The sequence below is a fragment of the Hemiscyllium ocellatum genome, chromosome 14 (assembly GCF_020745735.1).
Source record: "Hemiscyllium ocellatum isolate sHemOce1 chromosome 14, sHemOce1.pat.X.cur, whole genome shotgun sequence".
Taxonomy (NCBI): domain Eukaryota; kingdom Metazoa; phylum Chordata; class Chondrichthyes; order Orectolobiformes; family Hemiscylliidae; genus Hemiscyllium; species Hemiscyllium ocellatum.
The window spans coordinates 30,714,242-30,732,585 of NC_083414.1; the positions used below are offsets into that span (position 1 = coordinate 30,714,242).

An 18,344-nucleotide genomic window follows, 5' to 3' on the forward strand; every position below is an offset into this window, starting at 1 on the left:
AAACTAATGTAGTGTACAAAATACCATGCAAGGACTGCACAAAACATTACATAGGACAAACAGGAAGACAGCTAACAATCCGCATACATGAACATCAACTAGCCACGAAACGACACGACCAGCTATCCCTAGTAGCCACACACGCAGACAACAAGCAACATGAATTCGACTGGGACAACACCACTATCATAGGGCAAGCCAGACAGAGAACAGCCAGGGAATTCCTAGAGGCATGGCATTCATCCACAACCTCCATCAACAAATACAACACCTGGACCCAATATACCAACCACTACAGCGGACAGCTGAAACTGACAACAGGAAGCGGCAAGGACAGACCACTATAAATACCGGAAGAAACATCAAAGAAGCACTTCGCAGAAGGCTCCAAAGCACTGATGATGTCGCCTAGCCAGGGGACGGAACGTTTGCAACAAAAACTTCCAGCTCGGCAAACAGGACCACAGCAAGGTTAAACCTAATATTCCAAAACCGGGTTGGGGGGCGGGGGGGGGGGGGGGGGGGGGGGGGGGGGGGGAGTGGGGGGTGGTGAGGGTGTGAAGGGGTGAAACAGCAGCAGGAATGCAAATACCAGCCAGATGCCTCCACTAAGCAAGGGAGACGACTTAGTTCAGGGGTCTGACTCCAAGCTGGCTAGCCACACAAATAAATAGAGTTGATGGATGATAGGATGCCAACATCTGTGCAGTTATTTCAGCCTCTCTTTTCTGCAAAGCAGTGCTAGATCTGCTCATCTTTTCCGCTTGCACTTTGCAGCCGCATTTAGCTTCTGTCAGTAATTGGGTACAGTACAAGTTCACCATAATTAGGGAATTTACATTTCAAGATTGTTGCCGGGTTGGGACCCAGAGATTATTCAGGTGTTGGGTTCTTAACTCAAATTGTAAAGCAAGTCCATTCTGTCAGTATCTAAGACCCAAAGATATTTCAATACGATAAAAGTCACACTCTAAGTTCCAGTTGACTTCTTTCCTTCAAGCCTCCATTGCCTTGACATTGAAAATCCAGGGATTTTTGACATTTCTCACAATGCACAAATACACACTAACTCATAGTCAAATCAAGTTGACTTCAGCTCCTCTAAGAGGCAATAATGGTGAAAAGCAGGCATGTTTATTTAAAAGCACAATACATAAATAAGTAAAATTGGCATACAGATTTCTGGTTCAGGTTGTTGCACCACAAGAGCTACAGGAAGCATAAAGTTGCAAGTGTACAGCATTTTCCTGTCTTTTGTTAGCAGTATGGAAAATGAGAGAAAAAAATCCACTTAGCATTTTTACTTAAGAAGAATTAATTACATCATCAAATGCCAGAGGACAAAGAGCACTGAGTGTTTAAAGAATTGGATACAGATATTTGTAGACCATAAGTGGCCAGCCACAAGGATTCACAAGTTTTAACTTAAGAACATACATTTAGCTAATGAATTACTATACATCTTGCACAGAGGAATTGCAAGTACTGCTGTTAAACACATTTACACAGAAACCATGCTGCACTGGACCAGAATGGAATGAATGACATGATTAAGTTGCAAATTATGACACTTTTCTCATGTGCTTAGGTTCCTCAATAACATAATTGCCATAATTGTTGAAAACCAACACACAAAACACTTAAGTCTGATGTTTATATTTGAATTTTAAACATCTTGCTCAAATCAAAGTGCCCTCACTGTTTAATTCAAGTTTGGAAATCACAGCTAACACCATAGAAAGTTGCAATACAGCCTTGGTCTTATTTGTTGCTAATTTGGCCACTGTTTTTTTTATTCTACTGAGTTGCTTGCTTCTTCTTCAACTTCACCCTTGGCAGTTTTTGAGATTATGTCAATCCACCTTTTTTGAAGCTCTTCATCATCTGCACTAAAATAAAAGACCTGTTGAGACTGCCTCAGCTTGAAAGCATGCTTCTTCTCAATCGTATCAGCAGAACTGGGAAGTTCGATCTCATAGCCAGGCAACGGGATAGTACGAGCATTTTTTCCATCCTGCAAAGAAACAATCACTTAAAAATACATGAAATAGATTTTTTAAAAAAAAAGCAGATAAAAGCTTGCCACTGTCCACTCTTCAAGTTCAATCTCAAGAAATTCAGATCCACATAATCCAGAAAAGAAACAACTTTAATACATTAATGATATACAAAGCCTTCAATATATACGAACTGTGCAGGATTACTTTCAGAGTGAAAGCTTAGTTTAGTTTCAGAAATTCTAATGGCAAATATAAGCTCTAAATTTTCAACTGCTGTCAGAAAACTAAAAATAATATCACTGTAAGGTCTTCTCATTTATTTTAAAAACATTGTAATTCATTTGAGATTAATTAACTTTTGAAGACACAGCACTCTGCGTCAAACTACAGAAGAGCACATTTCAACATTTTGCAGAACAGAGAATTATTCTATGCTCTTAACCAGCTTCTTCTTTTTGGTTAAGAGTGATCAATATAAATTTACTTCCATAAAATATAGTGTAATATGCAAATTTTGAAAAGTGTTTTAGCTTTTGGTCTTCAGATAGTTACGTGTGGCAAGAAAAGCAGTTAATTTTGCACGTAAGCAAATTTTCTTCCAATATCAATAAAATGCAAACTAACTCATTGAAACAAGTATAAATATTTCAGATATTACACAAACTGGCACAGAATTTCACTGTTCTGATGGACATAGTCACTGGACTCAAAACATTAACTCTGCTTTCTTCCCACAGGTGCTACCAGATCTACTGAGTTTCTCCATCAATTTCTGTTTTTGTTTCAGAATTTCACTGTGTCAGTATTGAATCCATCAGGTGCCTTGTACCTGGAATGACATGCAAGCCTCCACATCCTTAAGCAATGTGAAAGCAACATCTACATCATACAGCTGAATCTTAGGATTTTAGGGTATTTTACAGGAAGATATGGAAAGATCCAGAACTTCCTATGAACTTCAATGCCTTCAAAATTCCAAGTAATTTTAGAGCAATAGCTTTAAAATAATTTCCACATTTTCATTGACTAAACATTTTTTGCTTCACTTCTTCCCCATCATAATATTGTGCTGATACTGAAATCTTTCTTTCCTCTGCTCTATCAATGGGATACAGTTAAAACTAAAAGCAATAACAATCCTTAAATATCGTGAATTCTATTAATTTGTCAATGTTACCGAATATACGAAGTAAAATAGCTACTAAGGTTTCACAATATTTGAAAACATTTACCCAAGGTGTGAACCTTGAATTCAAAATGGAAAGCAGAACAGAAAATCTTCAAGTTGAAAAAAAATTACATCAGTGAGCAAAGATAGCATTGATTATGGTCTGAATTTCAGTGATTCCCTATGCAAGTTCCACTTTCCTTGGACATGCTGGTTCTAAACATTCCCAATGGCCCCAACACCCACAGCACTTCACCATGATAAGGTAGATTGTTTTTTTCATTCACTGGGAAGATGAGACATGTAATTGTCAGAAGCCAAGTGAAGCCATTGCATGCAATCAAAATTGAGACAATGGACAGAAACTCCCCAGCCCCTGAATGATGTGGAATGTTAGCAAGAAAGTTGAGGAAATTATCAGAGATGGCACGTGCAGAGCTTCCTGGCATCGAGTGCAAATGCCCTATTTCCAAACCAAGTGCTGAACAGAGAGATGAGATTCTCACCAGTGAGTGGTGAAAGGCCTAATTTCATACATTAGCATCTTAACGTCTGATGAAACTGAAAACAAAGAATTCTGGAAATCACAGCTGGTCAGGCAACATCCGTAGCAAGACAGCAAGCTAGTGTTTCAACTCTAGATGACTTTTTTGCCTGTTAAAATGCAGTTCCCCATTTTGCCATTCACTGGATAGAAACTAGACAGCAGCAACTTCCAACATGCAAGTTAGAGTGGTAACCGCTATTAGTGTTCACTCATTTTGTGCCAAGTTTGATAGGCACAGCTTCCCTGCCTTGCCATTTTCTGTTTTGTTCCCTCAACCACAGAGGAGACTCAGTACTTCTGTCTTCCCTTTCTGCTTAGTGCAGATAAAGCCAAACAGTTTGTCACAGTTGACAGCATGCAATGTTTATTCAACAGAATGAATATGTTGCTGTTAGGCACAGCACTGTGCTGAATTAAACTCACATCTGCAGACAACGTGCCAAGGTACATGTGCTTCAGTCAAATGGCCATCTCTCAAAGTGTAAGGGGAATAGTCCTCAGTCAGGTGGCCATGGTACAGTAGGTGAAGGGCATCATCCCCTCAGTCCAGTTGACCACTTCAGATGGTCAGAGTCAAGGGTTCAGCATCACTACAATCCAGAAGTGGCCCATGATCAGTTCTGCAGGTTCAGTGCATATCGTCAGGGAATTTACAATACATCAATTGGAGCTTGCAGAGAGGTCAGTCAGGGGCTTGATCACTCAGTTGGAACATGGGCCATGGTTAGTCTTGGGGATCAGCTCAAATAATAGTCAAGGGGATTACAGGACATACTGCTGCCTTAGTGAAGTTAGGGGAATGAGTGAATGATTGATGTGAGTGAGTGATTTAGGTGAGTGAGTATATTTGCATGTGTGAGAGATCAATGGACGCTGCCACTGTGGCCATGGTATGGCTCTTAATAAGGTTAAATGTGACTAAACGGTAGAGCCAGAGCTCATAGGTAATGTTCAGCACAGAATACATAATTCTGAGCGATATGTTGGAATATATAGATCAGCTGGTCAGAGTGAAGTTTCAGGAGAGAGTGTGGGTGAGTCTTCTTACCCTGTCAAATGCAGGTTGTGTTGTCTTACACATTTATGTGACTTGTCAACATGAATTGCAAATGGAAAATTGATGCAACCGTTCCTAAAGTGGCAAAGTCAGTGGTTTTCCTTCCCCATCTGAGCACACAGACTCTATTTGTGAATGATGTGAGGCCATTCAAGGAGCTATTGCATCAATCTGAAGTTACCATGGAGAGAGAATAAGCTAATGTTGAGCCTAAATAACTCTTCATCAGTGCTGAAGTGAACTATGAAGGGGGCAGCATTTTTGCTATAGTTGGAGTACTGGGGGACAAGGATAGATCAGATGAAGTGATCAGAATGTGAGAATGGCTGAACAATGGTGTGTCTAACTGCCAGACTGGGAAAAATCAGAGAGTCCCAGTAGGGTGGGGGGAGGGGAGAGAAGGCATGGTGACAGAGAATGTAACTGGTAAAGCTAAAAAGGAAAGTTGGTTCACAATTTAAAGGTGTTAATCTAGAAGATTGTAAAGTGCCTAGTCTGTAGATGTGATTCAGTGGAGCACTGTAACATGTTGAGGTGTTCACCACGGAAAGGTTGCTGCCATCAAGCTAAAAAAGCCATTTTGCTTATTCTACAAATGAGTAATGTACCTTTTCAACTGAACAAACTAAGTGACAACAATTTGCCAGCTCATCTCTCAGGACAATGCCCTGACCAATTAACTTTTAAACAAGGCAAGTTGACTCTAACAAAGCCTGGCTGTTAACGGTCAATCAGCATATTTGGGTACAATATCTATGCCGATGCTTCTATCAGAGTCCACTCACTGACCAATCAGCACTGTCCTCTCGTGCAGTATAGATGTGGGTTGTTCCCTTCATATTGTATTCTTGTGAAACATCCTGATGAATTTTACTATATGTTTTGTGCACAGTACAGCAGCATGTCAGAGACACAGCATACTGCATCAGAAATATGGTGAATGCGACCTCTCCTTCTCTAGTTTCTGTGAGGATTGGCCCATTACCACAAGGAGGAAAAGTCAGTCATCGGCAGGTGAGTTTATGATGTCTCCCAGTTAACAGCTTATGCATATTGATATTCACAATTTGTTTGTCTTTCTCAACTACAAGTTGCACAGAATTTGAAGGAAAACTGTCCTTTCAACCAGATTTACACTGTTACTCTATGCTCTGTGACTAAGCAATTTCACAAAATTAGTATTCACTAAAATTCACAAAGTTCACTTCCAAAATAAGCCAGAAAATAATTTGAATACCTTTGGGTATACCCGCTTGTTTCACACAGAACTGAAAACCAGAAGAGAACTTGAAGTGTGGGAGCAGTAATAATAGCTAGTAGCACATGCAGCTTTCATGTGATAGCTCCAAATTTGCTGCAGTTAAGTGCAGACTCTCTTCCTTTAAAAATAACTAAATCCTTTGACCTACTTCACATTTAATCTGGTGAAAATTATACAAAGCTGGATTGAGTGAGCCGGCGACACTTATTCTTACCTGACTACCTATGTGCAAATACAGTACCAATGGATCATTTTTGGGAATAGCTACCCATGCCTTTTGCCAGGATTTTCCTTTTTCCATAAAACTCAAGTTGCTGCAGAAAAGACTGTTGTCACTCGTCAGTGAGCTTGGTCTCTGTTTTAGAAATAAGAACAAACATCAAATCCGTATGCCAATGAAAGAAAAATGATCCTGATTATCCTTTCGATGATGATACTGTACCAACCTTCCCCGTAAGTGCTATATAATTTGCAGCAAAGGTGTAATTAGTTATATATTTAACTTCCAACCATAGTTGAGATAGTGAGGTGGAGCGGAGTGTCATCAGTGTCCATGTGGAACCTGATATTTTATGGACAATATTATTGAGGGACAGCATGGAGAGGAGAAATAGAAGGAAGCCAAAAACATAATGGACTATAAGCATAAAGAAAAGCCATTACAGCCTAAATGTATAAATTGCAATCATTTCAAATGAAGCTCCCTTTTCTACGCCTGATTTAAGTCATTCTCTATGATGGTTCAGCTCATAAGAGCCCATCTTGAAAAACGTATTTACTGTTACTCACAGCTATTGTCTGAGGCAGCCAAGTACCAAATCCAGGAAAGGACCATCTACAAACAGTAAAGAGCTAAACAGATGAACATAAATAATACTACAGCATTTGCGCAAGAACTTTGATTTCCATCCACTGTGGAGCTGTGGGCTAAATGAGGTTAAGTAGCCATTTTTTATGAAAAATAGAAACTCTGCTTTTTATATTCTATTTGAAATTCTAATCAGGAGAATCCACTTCGAAGCAACATAATTAATCATATTCCTACATTACAAAAGTGATTGCACTTCAAAAACTACTTAATGGGCTGTAAAGTGCTTTGGGACATCCTGAGGTCATGAAAACTATTATATAAATGTTGGCTCTCTCTAACTAGCTTCAATGACAGCACTATTTGCTTTTGTCTTCTATCTAGCACCATAACTAGTTCATTCTGATCATCCTTCAGATGTGCCTATTCAGACTTTCAAACATTGCTAATTCTAGGCAGTTACATTTAAAATAGCCATGGGGCTGAGACTGTTTTCTGTGGAGTGTCAGAGGCTGAGAGGTGACCTTGTAGGGGTTTATAAAATCATGAGGGGCATGGATAAGATAAATAGTTAAGGTCTTTTCCTTGGGGTGGGGCTTCCAGAACTAGAGGACATAGATTTAAAAGGCACCAAAGAGGGAACTTTTTCACTCAGAAGGTGGTGCAGGTATGGAATGAACTGCCAGAGGAAGTGGTGGAGGCTGATATAATTACAACATTTAAAAGGCATCTGGATGGGTATATGAATAGGAAGGTTTTAGAGAGATATGGGTCAAAAGTTGGCAAATAGGACCAGATTAATTTAGGATATAGAACATAGAAAAATACAGCCCAGTACAGGCCCTTTGGCCCTCGATGTTGCGCGGATCCAAGCCCACCTAACCTACACTAGCCCACTATCCTCCATATGCCTATCCAATGCCCGTTTAAATGCCCATAAAGAGGGAGAGTCCACCACTGCTACTGGAAGGGCATTCCATGAACTCACGACTCGCTGAGTAAAGAATCTACCCTAACATCTGTCCTATATCTACTACCCCTTAATTTAAAGCTATGCCCCCTTGTAATAGCTGACTCCATACGTGGAAAAAGGTTCTCATGGTCAACCCTATCCAAACCCCTAATCATCTTGTACACCTCTATCAAGTCACCCCTAAACCTTCCTTCCTCCAATGAAAACAGCCCCAAGTGCCTCAGCCTTTCCTCATACGATCTTCCTACCATACCAGGCAACATCCTGGTAAACCTCCTCTGCATCCGTTCCAGTGCCTCCACATCCTTCCTATAGTATGGCAACCAAAACTGCACACAATACTCCAGATTCTGCCGCACCAGAGTCTTATACAACTGCAACATGACCTCAGGACTCCGGAACTCAATTCCTCTACAAATAAAAGCCAGTACGCCATATGCCTTCTTCACAGCACTATTTACCTGGGTGGCAACTTTCAGAGATCTGTGTACATGGACACCAAGATCCCTCTGCTCATCCACACTACCAAGTATCCGACCATTAGCCCAGTACCCCACCTTCTTGTTACTCTTACAAGTTGGGCTGAAGGGTTTGTTTCTGTACATCTCTATGACACTAGTACAAAATTAGATTTTATAAAATAATTTTTTGCTCACAAACCCAAAATTTTCTCAAACAACAAAAGCTAATTTTAAAAAGATTTGCGTATAATATCCTGGCGTGAATTGAATAATTTCCTGTTCCTTCTCTTCTGTTGTAACAGAGGTGATTTACTGTTCTTTCATGGTTATTTTCATTTTGAAATAGGTGATTATGTTTCTCTCCAAACCCTGCGATTGTGAAGCCAAATTTAACAATGACACAGTAATTCCTTAGGGTTAAAACAAAGAAGAGTGCATTAATGTATTCGAAAACTGGGGGGTAGTTATTGTAACAAATGCACATAACCAAAGAAAGAAACAAAAAGGAAATGAAAACATGTTACAAATATATTTAATTTGTAATTGTATTAATTTCATATGAATTAGTGTCAGTGAGTCATAGAGATGTACAACATGGAAACAGATCCTTCGGTCCAACTCATCCATGCCGACCAGATATCCTAACCCAATCTAGTCCCACTTGCCAGCACCCGGCCTATTCATATACCAATCCAAATGCCTCTTAAATGTTGTAATTGTACCAGCCTCCACCACATCCTCTGGCAGCTCATTCATACATGTTCTTCCCTCTGTTTGAAAAAGTTGCCCCTTAGGTCTCTTTTATATCTTTCCCCTCTCACTCTAAACCTATGCCCTCTAGTTCTGGACTCTCCCACCCCAGGGAAAAGACTTTGCCTATTTACCCTATCCATGCCCCTCATAATTTTGTAAACCTCTGTAAGGTCACCCCTCAGCCTCCGACACTCCAGGGAAAACGGCCCCAGCCTGTTCAGCCTCTCCCTGCAGCTCAAATCCTCCAACCATGGCAACATCCTTGTAAATCCTTTCTGAACCCTTTCAAGTTTCACAACATCTTTCTGATAGGAAGGAGACCAGAACTGCATGCAATTTTCCAACAGTGGCCTAACTAATGTCCTGTACAGCCGCAACATGACCTTCCAACTCCTGTGCTCCTAGGACCAAACCATTAAGTGTATAAGTCCTGCTAAGATTTGCTTTCCCAAAATGCAGCACCTCGCATTTATCTGAATTAAACTTCATCTGCCACTTCTCAGCCCATTGGCCCATCTGGTCAAGATCCTGTTGTAATCTGAGGTAACCCTCTTCGCTGTCCACTACACCTCCAATTTTGGTGTCATCTGCAAACTTACTAATCTGCAAACTTACTAACTGTACCTCTTATGCTTGCATCCAAATCATTTATGTAAATGACAAAAAGTAGAGGACCCATCACCGATCCGTGTGGCACTCCACTGGTCACAGGCCTCCAGTCTGAAAAACAACCCTCCACCAGCCAACTTTCAGTCAGTTCTTGCAGTGGGTTGGTCTGGCAAAATTCTTTTTCATAGGAGCTCAGTGGTGAGACAATTAAAGACACACTAACTTAACTTTTGTAGTCTAGGTGAAATGCAGGATTCTTCTTATAAATCTTATAAATAGAGATTGAAACTAGTGGTAGGCTTTTAGAAAAGTCTGGAACTGCTTTGCTGTTTTCTATCCTGACGAGACAGGGCTTCCTGGATGTGCCACTTAGTTCATGAGATGGCTTGGATGCATTTGGTTAATATGATGTGTTGTGGCGATATCTGCAGGGGGCATTAGTGCCATCTCCAGCATGATAAGTTTCAATGTATTTCATTCTAAACAAACCTGACTGGAACATGCACTGCTTCTTTGTGCAGTTTGACTAGAACATCTGTATAATAAAAAAAATGTGACATTCCAGAAGATGGTTACTTTTTCTACACTGGAGGTTTCTGACAGTACATTCTGTGGTCAATAACTGCAACTTCGGACCGTTAAGCGTCCACTTAAAAAAAAAGTGAAGAGAATGTAGTTTTTTTGCCAAAGTGTAATATAGCATAATTTCTCATCATGCTTTCAGCGTCTGACTTCAAAGTACATATGCAAGTTTTCTTTGACTTGTACAACTGCAAATGGAAAAAAATCTTAGCTACTTTAAACATTTAACCTGTAATGGTTTTTTTTATCATATATGTGTTCTGTATTGTTTTTAGCTTCCTTCTATTTCTCCTTGATATGTTGTCCCTCAGCAAGATCATCCAGTCAAATTTCAGGTCCCACAAGTACACCAATGACACACGTGTTGTAAACCTGTGTAAATATGTTTATTGTTTTTGTAATCTTACTTCTTGAAAGCTTTGTTCTGATTTTTTGTTCTATTATCTAATATTTTCTATTCAACTAGATATAATATATAATGAATCACTCTCAAAGTTACTCTTTCAATGTATTTTTGATGACAAGCACTAATTTGGTAGATGTTGTGTTCTGACTGAATAATGGAGTTAACCAACCAAATACAATAAAATCACTTACATTTCAAATTTGTTCAAATGAATTTTTATTTTTAATTCCTGTGACATTCTGTGATAAATTCTGGATTCATTCCCAGTTACCCTATTAGTCTTTTTGTTCTTTATACCATACAGTAATTTATTTTGTTAACAAGGGAAACAATTAATGTCAGAAAATGGGAAGAAAGTAATCCAAGCTTGATAGTACATAAGTGCACTGTTCTTGCCAGCACACACCTCAATATATTTCAATGAACTAGTTATAAGTCAATCTTTAATTATTAATTTGTAAATTAATAATGAATTTTAGCTCCTACATAGATATGGGACTAAACAGTTTATTTGGTTCATGGACCGAACAGGGGGCTATTTCTGCATTCCGACCTCAATGCACTTTTTAGGCTTGCCCAATGTTCAATGGTCCAGCCAATTAAAGGTAAGGAGGCAGGCTTGCTGTTCAATCACAGTGATCACAGGCAGGTTCCCATGCTGAAAGGTCAATGGGAGAACCGTCAGCATTCAGGCTGACGGCCTCACTGGCCAAGATAAGAATTGCTGATGTGAAGATACAGACAGTGAGGAATAAGAACTGGCTAAAAATGATATAAATTTTTCATTTCTTTTCCACAATTGTTCAGCCACAATCCTGGAGATGAACCCCCTCAAAGTGGCCGCAGCCTTTATAGGCCTGGCAGTCTAATGAGGTGGGAGTTTTGTATTGGTCCCTTACTTGATCTAGCCTGTCCCCTATCCCGAGCACACCTATTGACCTAGACGGCAACTTGCATTGTTAGCTGGAAATCCCATTTGGTGCAGGGATGGGTCTTTATATAATAATTCATTCTAATTGACCTATAATGGCTATCTTGGTCTTTCAGAATGATTCAAGACCTTTTTGGAGGAAGAGACACACAAGCAAGTAGTAATCCATGTGTTTGCCCACCTCTGGTCCAGACCTTGACCTGTTTTAGCCGGTACATTCCAAAAAAATTATCATTGTATTTCACAGATGTCCTGGATTGGACTGGCAGAGGCAGTGGAGTAGTGCAAATGGTGGGATTTAGTTCAGATTTTATATTGAATTTAAAGAGTTGGACTAATGGCATCCATATATTGATTGGCGTAAAAACCAATCTGGTTCACTAATGCCCTAAAGGGAATCTAGTGCCCTTACCTGGTCTAGTCTACATATGACTTCAGTGCCACAGCAATGTGGGGTTGACTCTTAACTGTCCTCTAGGCAATAAATGTTGGCAGAGCCAGGGACATCTACATTCTTATGATCAAACAAAAATGGATGCCATATATTATCAAAAAGACAATGTACTCAACAAATATGTCACTTGAGCTAACATATTTTGCCAATATCTAAAATGTAGAAATTACTGAGGAGTACTGGTGTACAATCTATTTAGCTAGGTCATCCACAACAGCACACAGGGAAACACAAGGGAACATGGGACCTGTTTTTGGACAAGTCCAAATTTCAGGACTATCTCAAAAATACTCTGCAGGATTTATGGCAGTTAAATCACTTTCTCATGCTTATTTTTTTTCCCAATCTCCCAAAACTCATCACTACAAATTGAACAGTAATTTCTGAGTTCATGTTCACTTACCTCCATGATTCCTTTTTTCTTCTGCTCTGTTACATTCTCAGGTACTGGATTTGAAAGGACTGCTGGAGCTGGTAATCCAAAGCATTCCTTACACACACGGTTCTGTCGACTATTATCTGCAAATAGCTTGAATTCTGAACATTTCCCACAGATAATCTGAAAAACCAATGACAGTATCCTTAGAACAAGTTACTGGCATAAAAACGTTTAATTTCCTGTCTCCATTATTTTGATTCACCCAATTTGATTCATTCCTTCATCAAACATGCAACATGTTTACAATCACTTGCATTACATTCCTTATCATGGTTACAAAAACTTATCTTCTGTCTGTTATTGTTGGCAGTATATCTACAGAATAAAATGAAAGCTCCTAATACACACTCGATATAATGCCTATTCAGTAACCAAAAAGAGACACAATGTCTGTGCCTTGCTTAAAACACTCAAAGTCCTTGATGTTTTCATTAGTCTTTAGTGAATTGCACAGAATTAGTACTAAGTGTTTTGGTGGATGAACTGCAAGAGTGACATTAGCTTAAGTTTGTTATGAATTAATAATGGTTCCCTTTAATGCTGGTTTGATGTTTTTTTCATGTTTGGGAATGCTGCAATAATGATTGATACTTTTATTTCCATAACATCATTAATTTCTACCCCTCAGTTCATCTGCTGCTCGAAAACTTTTCCATATCTTTGTTACATTCAGACTTATTATTCCAATGGTCTGCGCACAACCTTCCAACTACCATTCTTAGTAAACTTCAGTTCATTCATAAACTCGGTTGCGCAAAACTTAATTTGACGTCCTTGTGTGACAGCCTTGCCCTGACTGCCTCTGTAGCCTCCTCTCAAATATATACATTCTTCCCAATTCTAACATCCTCACATCCTTGAATTCCTTCATTCTATTGCTAGTAGTCGTGCCTTTATTAGCTTGGTGCCTACACTGTGGAATTCTTATCCTCTACTTCTTCCTTACCTTTTAAGTTGCTCCTTAAAAACCACCTCTTTACTCAAAGTTTTGATTACCTATCCTAATAGCTCAGTATCACTTTTTTGGCCGGTGATATTCCTATTAAGCGCCTTACAACATTTTACAATGTTAGAGACTTAGAGTCACAGAGTCATCGAGATGTACAATATGGAAACAGACCCCTTGGTCCAACTTGTCCATGTCAAACACATGTCCTAACCTAATCTCATCCCAATTGCCAGCACTTGGCCCATATCCCTCTTAACCTTTCTTATTCATATACCCATCCAGATGTCTTTTAAATGGTGCAACTGTACCAGCCTCCATCACTTCCCCTGGCAGCTCATTCCATATATGCACCATCCTTTGTGTGAAAACATTGCCCCTTAGGTCCCTTTTATATCTTTCCACTCTTACCCTAAACCTATGCCCTCTAGTTCTGTACTTACCTACCCCAGGGAAAAGACTTTGTCTATTTATCCTATCCATGCCCCTCATGATTTTATAAACCTCTGAGGTCACCCCTCAGCCTTTGATGCTCCAGGGAAAACAGCCCCAGCCTATTCAGTCATTTCCTATAGCTCAAATCCTCCAACCCTGGCAACATTCTTGTAAATCTTTTTTGAACCCTTTCAAGTTTCACAATATCCTTTTGATAGGAAAGAGACCAGAATTGCATGCAATATTCCAACAGTGGTCTAACTAACATCCTTAGTCGCAACATGACCTCCCAACTCCTGTACTCAATACTCTGACCAATAACGGAAAGCATAGCAAACACCTTCTTCACTATCCTATCTACCTGTGACTCTACTTTCAAGGAGCTATGAACCTGCACTCCAAGGTCTCTTTATTCAGCAACAGTCCCTAGGACCTTACCATTACATGTACAAGTCCTGCTCTGATTTGCTTTCCCAAAGTGCAGCACCTCACATTTATCTAAATTAAACTCCATCTGCCACTCTTCAGCCCATTGGCCCATCTGATCAAGATTCCATTGTAATCTGAGGTAACCTTCTTTGCTGCCCACCATTCCTCCAATTTTGGTGTCATCTGCTAACTCACTAACCATACCTCCTTTGTTCATATCCAAATCATTTTTATAAATGATGAAAAGTAGTGGACCCAGCGGGAAGTTTTTTGGGTGGAACTGAGAAACAAGGAAGGGGTGGTCACCTTATTGGCACTATATTATAGACCCCCTAATAGTCAGCTGGAAATTGAGAAACAAATTTGTAAGAAGATTTCAGACATCTGTAAGAATAATAGGGTGGTTATGGCAGGGGATTTTAAATTTCCAAACATAGAATGGGACTGCCATGGTGTTAAGGGTTTAAATGGAGAGGAATTTGTTAAAAATGTACAAGAAAGTTTTCTGAGTCATTATGTGGATGTACCTTGTAGAGAAGGTGCAAAACTTGACCTACTTTTGGGAAATAAGGCAGGGCAAGTGACTGAGGTGTGGGGTAGCACTTTGGGGCCAGGGGCCATAATTCTATTAGTTTTAAAATATCAATGGAAAAAGGATAGACCAGATCTAACAGCTGAAGTTCTAAACTGGAGGAAGGCTAATTTTGACGGTATTAGGCAAAAACATTCAAAAATTGATTGGATGCATGTTCGCAAGTCAAAGGACGGATGAAAAATGGGAAGCCTTCAGAAATGAGATAACAAAAATCCAGAGACAGTATATTCCTGATAGGATGAAAAGATAGGCTGGTAGGCGTAGGGAATGGTGGATGACAAGAGAAATTGAGGGTTTGCTTAAGAAAAAGAAGGAAGCATATGTCAGGTACAGACAGGATAGATCGAGTGAATCCTTAGAAGAGTATAAAGAAAGTAGGAGTATACTTAAGACGGAAATCAGGAGGGCAAAAAGGGGAGAGAGATAGCTTTGGCAAATAGAATTAAGGAGAATCCAAAGGGTTTGTACAAATACATTGAGGACAAAAGAGTAACTAGGGAGAGAATACGGCCCCTCAAAGATAACTGAAGAATGGCTCATGCCCGAAACATCGATTCTCCTGCTCCTTGGATGCTGCCTGACCTGCTGCACTTTTCCAGCAACACATTTTCAGCTTTGATCTCCAGTATCTGCAGTCCTCACTTTGTCCTCAAAGATCAGCAAGGCAGCCCTTGTGTGGAGCCGCAGAAGATGGAGGAAATACTAAACGAGTATTTTGCATCAGTGTTTACTGTGGAGAAGGACATGGAAGATAATAGAATGTGGGGAATAGATGGTGACATCTTGAAAAGTGCCTATATTACAGAGTAGGAAGTGCTCGATGTCTTGAAATGCATAAAGGTGGATAAATCCCCAGGAACTGATCAGGCATACTCTTGAACTCTGTGGGAAGCTAGGGAGGTAATTGCTGAGATATTTGTATCATCGATAGTCACAGATGAGGTGCCAGAAGACTGGAGGTTGGCTGATGTGTGCCACTATTTAAGAAGGGTGGTAAGGACAAGCCAGGGAACTACAGACCAATGAGCCCGACTTCAGTGGTGGGCAAGTTGTTGGAGGAAATCTGGAGGTACAGGATTTACATGTATTTGGAAAGGCAAGGACTGATTAGGCATGGTCAACATGGCTTTGTGTGGGGGAAATTATGTCTCACAAAACTGATGGAGTTTTTTGAAAAAGTGACGAAGAGGATTGATGAGGGCAGAGTGGTGAATGTGATCTATACAGACTTCAGTAAGGCGTTCGACAAAGTTCCCCATGGGAGACTGGTTAGCAAGGTTAGATCACATGGAATACAGGGAGAACTCGCCAATTGGATGCAGAGCCAATTCTTGCTGTTTATGATACATCTCCACTTGGAGAAAATGAGGACTGCAGATGCTGGATGACAGAGTTGAGAGTGTAGTGCTGGAAAAGCACAGCAGGTCAGGCAGCATCTGAGGAGCGGGAAAAACGACGTTTCAGGCATAAGCCCTTCATCAGGAATTCCTGACAAAGGGCTTATGCCTGAAAAGTCGATTCTCCCGCTGCTCGGATGCCACCTGACCTGCTGTGCTTTTCCAGCTCCCCACACTCAACACAGATCCATTTGGTCTAACTTTCAAAATAATATGTTAGCTGTACCATTCTTATTGGAAGCTTTATTGCTGATTAACAAATTGACTTCTACCTAGCACAGGCAGGCTGCCAACTCTAGGACACTTCCTCTACCTTCACCTGGACTACAATCCCATTACTGGATATCAAACCACTATTTTCAGGCATGTCACTGATCGTCCCTCTCTCCCTGCTCTCCAACATCATCTCCATGGAAGTGTGAATCACATGGGTCTTGTATCTAGGAGGGTAATGTTGATTTGCTATCTTCAAGATCCCTCTTCAATAATTTAAGGAATAAATGTTTCCAACCTGACACACTTAAACACCGTCTTGGGTCTTCGGAGGTTAGGAGAAAGTGAGGACTGCAGATGCTGGAGATCAGAGCTGAAAAATGTGCTGCTGGAAAAGCACAGCAGGTCAGGCAGCATCCAAGGAGCAGGAGAATTGATGTTTCGGGCATAAGCCCTTCTTCTCCTGCTCCTTGGATCTGGCCTGACCTGCTGCGCTTTTCCAGCAATACATTTTTCAGCTCTTTGGAGACTAGTCTAACTAATGTAAACATGTAAACACAGATGCTGCTGCATTATCTCCAAATATGAACAACCTATACATTTTTTTTCCAACCTCACTTTAATCTTCAACAGGCACATCACCAAAGCCTGTTGTTAGACAGGCTTCAGAACAAGTCATGCGACTCTCTCATTTACTTTAACCCAGATTAAACACAATCCCAAAACACGGTCTTATGAAACTTCATATTTGCAACGTTCCCAAAGTCATGTCATACTTGTTGACTATTTCTAGCATTTGTTTTCTCATTGCTGTATTATGGAACAAAGTGGTAGAGGCAAATTGGTAAAAAGCTAAATAAATAGAGAAATTGTCCACAGATGGACAGAAAACAATTTAAAATTTCTTTCACGACCCCAATTTGAGCACCTATACATTTAAAATACTAAAACTTAAACAGATGGTTTGATTCACAATGCTATAGAAGAATTAACTCATTAGATTCAGTCAGACTTGTGATCAACAGCTCCACTTCTGAGGAAAATACAAATTACTGTACAAACACTTCATAGTTAAAGTTGTGTTGTAAACATGATCTTTAGGTTTCAGATTATTTGCAAATGAATGTTCAACACACTTTTTCCACTCATTAAGAAAACAATGTTATTCCCATGTGCAAAATAGAGAGAACAAGTAGTAAATAACATTTTTTTTCCCCCAAATGAGACAAATGAAAGATGACAGATAATATTGTTTTTGAAAACTGGAAGTGACTATGCTATATTAGTTAGTGAAACAGTAGACAAAAAAAACGAGAGGAAATGGGTGGTGTGAAAGTGTTCAAAATAAATTTTTTAAATTCAATATAAATAAAGTGTGTTTTTTTAATTTCAAATGACTACTAAAATTATCCAATTGGTCAACTTAATACTTACTGCATTGCATTGTTTACAGTGATGACGGCGTTTAGTAATAGAATTAAAGGTTTCGCTACAACTTTTGCAGGATTGTTTTTCCTTATCACGTTTTGTTTTTGAAGCTTTTTTCCCGGAATCAATCTGAAATAAATGTTTAAATTGAGGAGAATGTACAATTAATACAACTCTCTTGTATCAGCTCAATAACACAAATGCTGAAATGATACTTTATTTGATCTTGTATATTACAGTTTATGGACTAATAGAGTTGTCCACTTCAAAATAATGTGTTGTCATTTCTCTCCTCTCTCACTTCATGCAGTCTCCTACAAGAGTTGCTATGGGCAAGGCAAGGAGGTAGGGCCCAGGGACACACTCAGTTAGTACAGGAATTGAACTCCTACTGTGGAGTGATTCTGCAGCATATTCTAACCAATTAAGCTACCCAGCCTTCTAACTGAATC

General features: G+C 39.7%; 1 protein-coding gene across 2 annotated transcripts in view; it reads right to left on the minus strand.

Annotated features, from left to right (window-relative positions):
• Positions 1–1,121: 1,121 nt before the first annotated feature.
• Positions 1,122–18,344, minus strand: part of fgd (faciogenital dysplasia) — a 216,925-nt gene continuing 199,702 nt past the window's right edge. For both annotated transcript variants that reach the window (XM_060835574.1, XM_060835575.1), the window contains exons 16-19: positions 17,899–18,021; positions 12,414–12,569; positions 6,248–6,388; positions 1,122–2,014 (exon numbers count right to left, since the gene is read on the minus strand). In XM_060835574.1, the coding sequence (XP_060691557.1) occupies positions 1,793–2,014; positions 6,248–6,388; positions 12,414–12,569; positions 17,899–18,021 (642 nt within the window). In that variant the 3' untranslated portion in view covers positions 1,122–1,792. The remainder of the gene's footprint in view (positions 2,015–6,247; positions 6,389–12,413; positions 12,570–17,898; positions 18,022–18,344) is intronic.